The sequence below is a fragment of the Camelina sativa genome, unplaced genomic scaffold (genome assembly GCF_000633955.1).
Source record: "Camelina sativa cultivar DH55 unplaced genomic scaffold, Cs unpScaffold06915, whole genome shotgun sequence".
Lineage (NCBI taxonomy): Eukaryota > Viridiplantae > Streptophyta > Magnoliopsida > Brassicales > Brassicaceae > Camelina > Camelina sativa.
In genome coordinates this window covers 1-483 of record NW_010927990.1, presented here as the reverse complement: position 1 = coordinate 483, position 483 = coordinate 1, and the positions used below count along the sequence as shown (strand labels likewise).

Below are 483 nucleotides of genomic sequence, written 5' to 3'. Positions count from 1 at the left end.
AGTTCTGATTGGTGTGCTAGAGTTGCAGCTTTTAATTTTCTCCAAACTCTCCTGCAACAAGGCCCAAAAGGGGCTCAAGAAGTAATTCAAAGTTTTGAGAAAGTAATGAAACTATTTCTCCGGCATTTAGATGATCCTCACCACAAGGTCGCACAAGCAGCACTGTCGACACTTGCGGATCTTATACCATCTTGCCGAAAGCCTTTTGAGAGCTACATGGAAAGAGTCCTACCCCATGTCTTCTCACGGCTAATCGATCCTAAAGAGGTAGTTAGACAACCCTGCTCCTCAACCTTGGAAATTGTCAGCAAAACCTACAGTGTGGATTCCCTTTTACCTGCATTGCTTCGTTCACTGGATGAGCAGAGATCACCAAAGGCTAAATTAGCTGTCATTGAATTTGCCATCAACTCCTTCAACAGGTACGCTGGTAACCCTGAAATTTCGGGTAATAGTGGCATCTTGAAGTTGTGGCTGGCGAAG

At 44.7% G+C, this 483-nt stretch overlaps 1 protein-coding gene across 1 annotated transcript; it reads left to right on the top strand.

The window, feature by feature from the left end:
- Window positions 1–3: 3 nt before the first annotated feature.
- LOC109131870 (CLIP-associated protein-like) lies at window positions 4–477 on the top strand (the record flags this gene model as incomplete). The annotated part of the gene is made up of 1 exon (XM_019243047.1): window positions 4–477. A coding segment is annotated over one exon (474 nt), but the record flags the coding sequence as incomplete, so codon positions are not given.
- Between the last annotated feature and the right edge of the window lie 6 nt (window positions 478–483).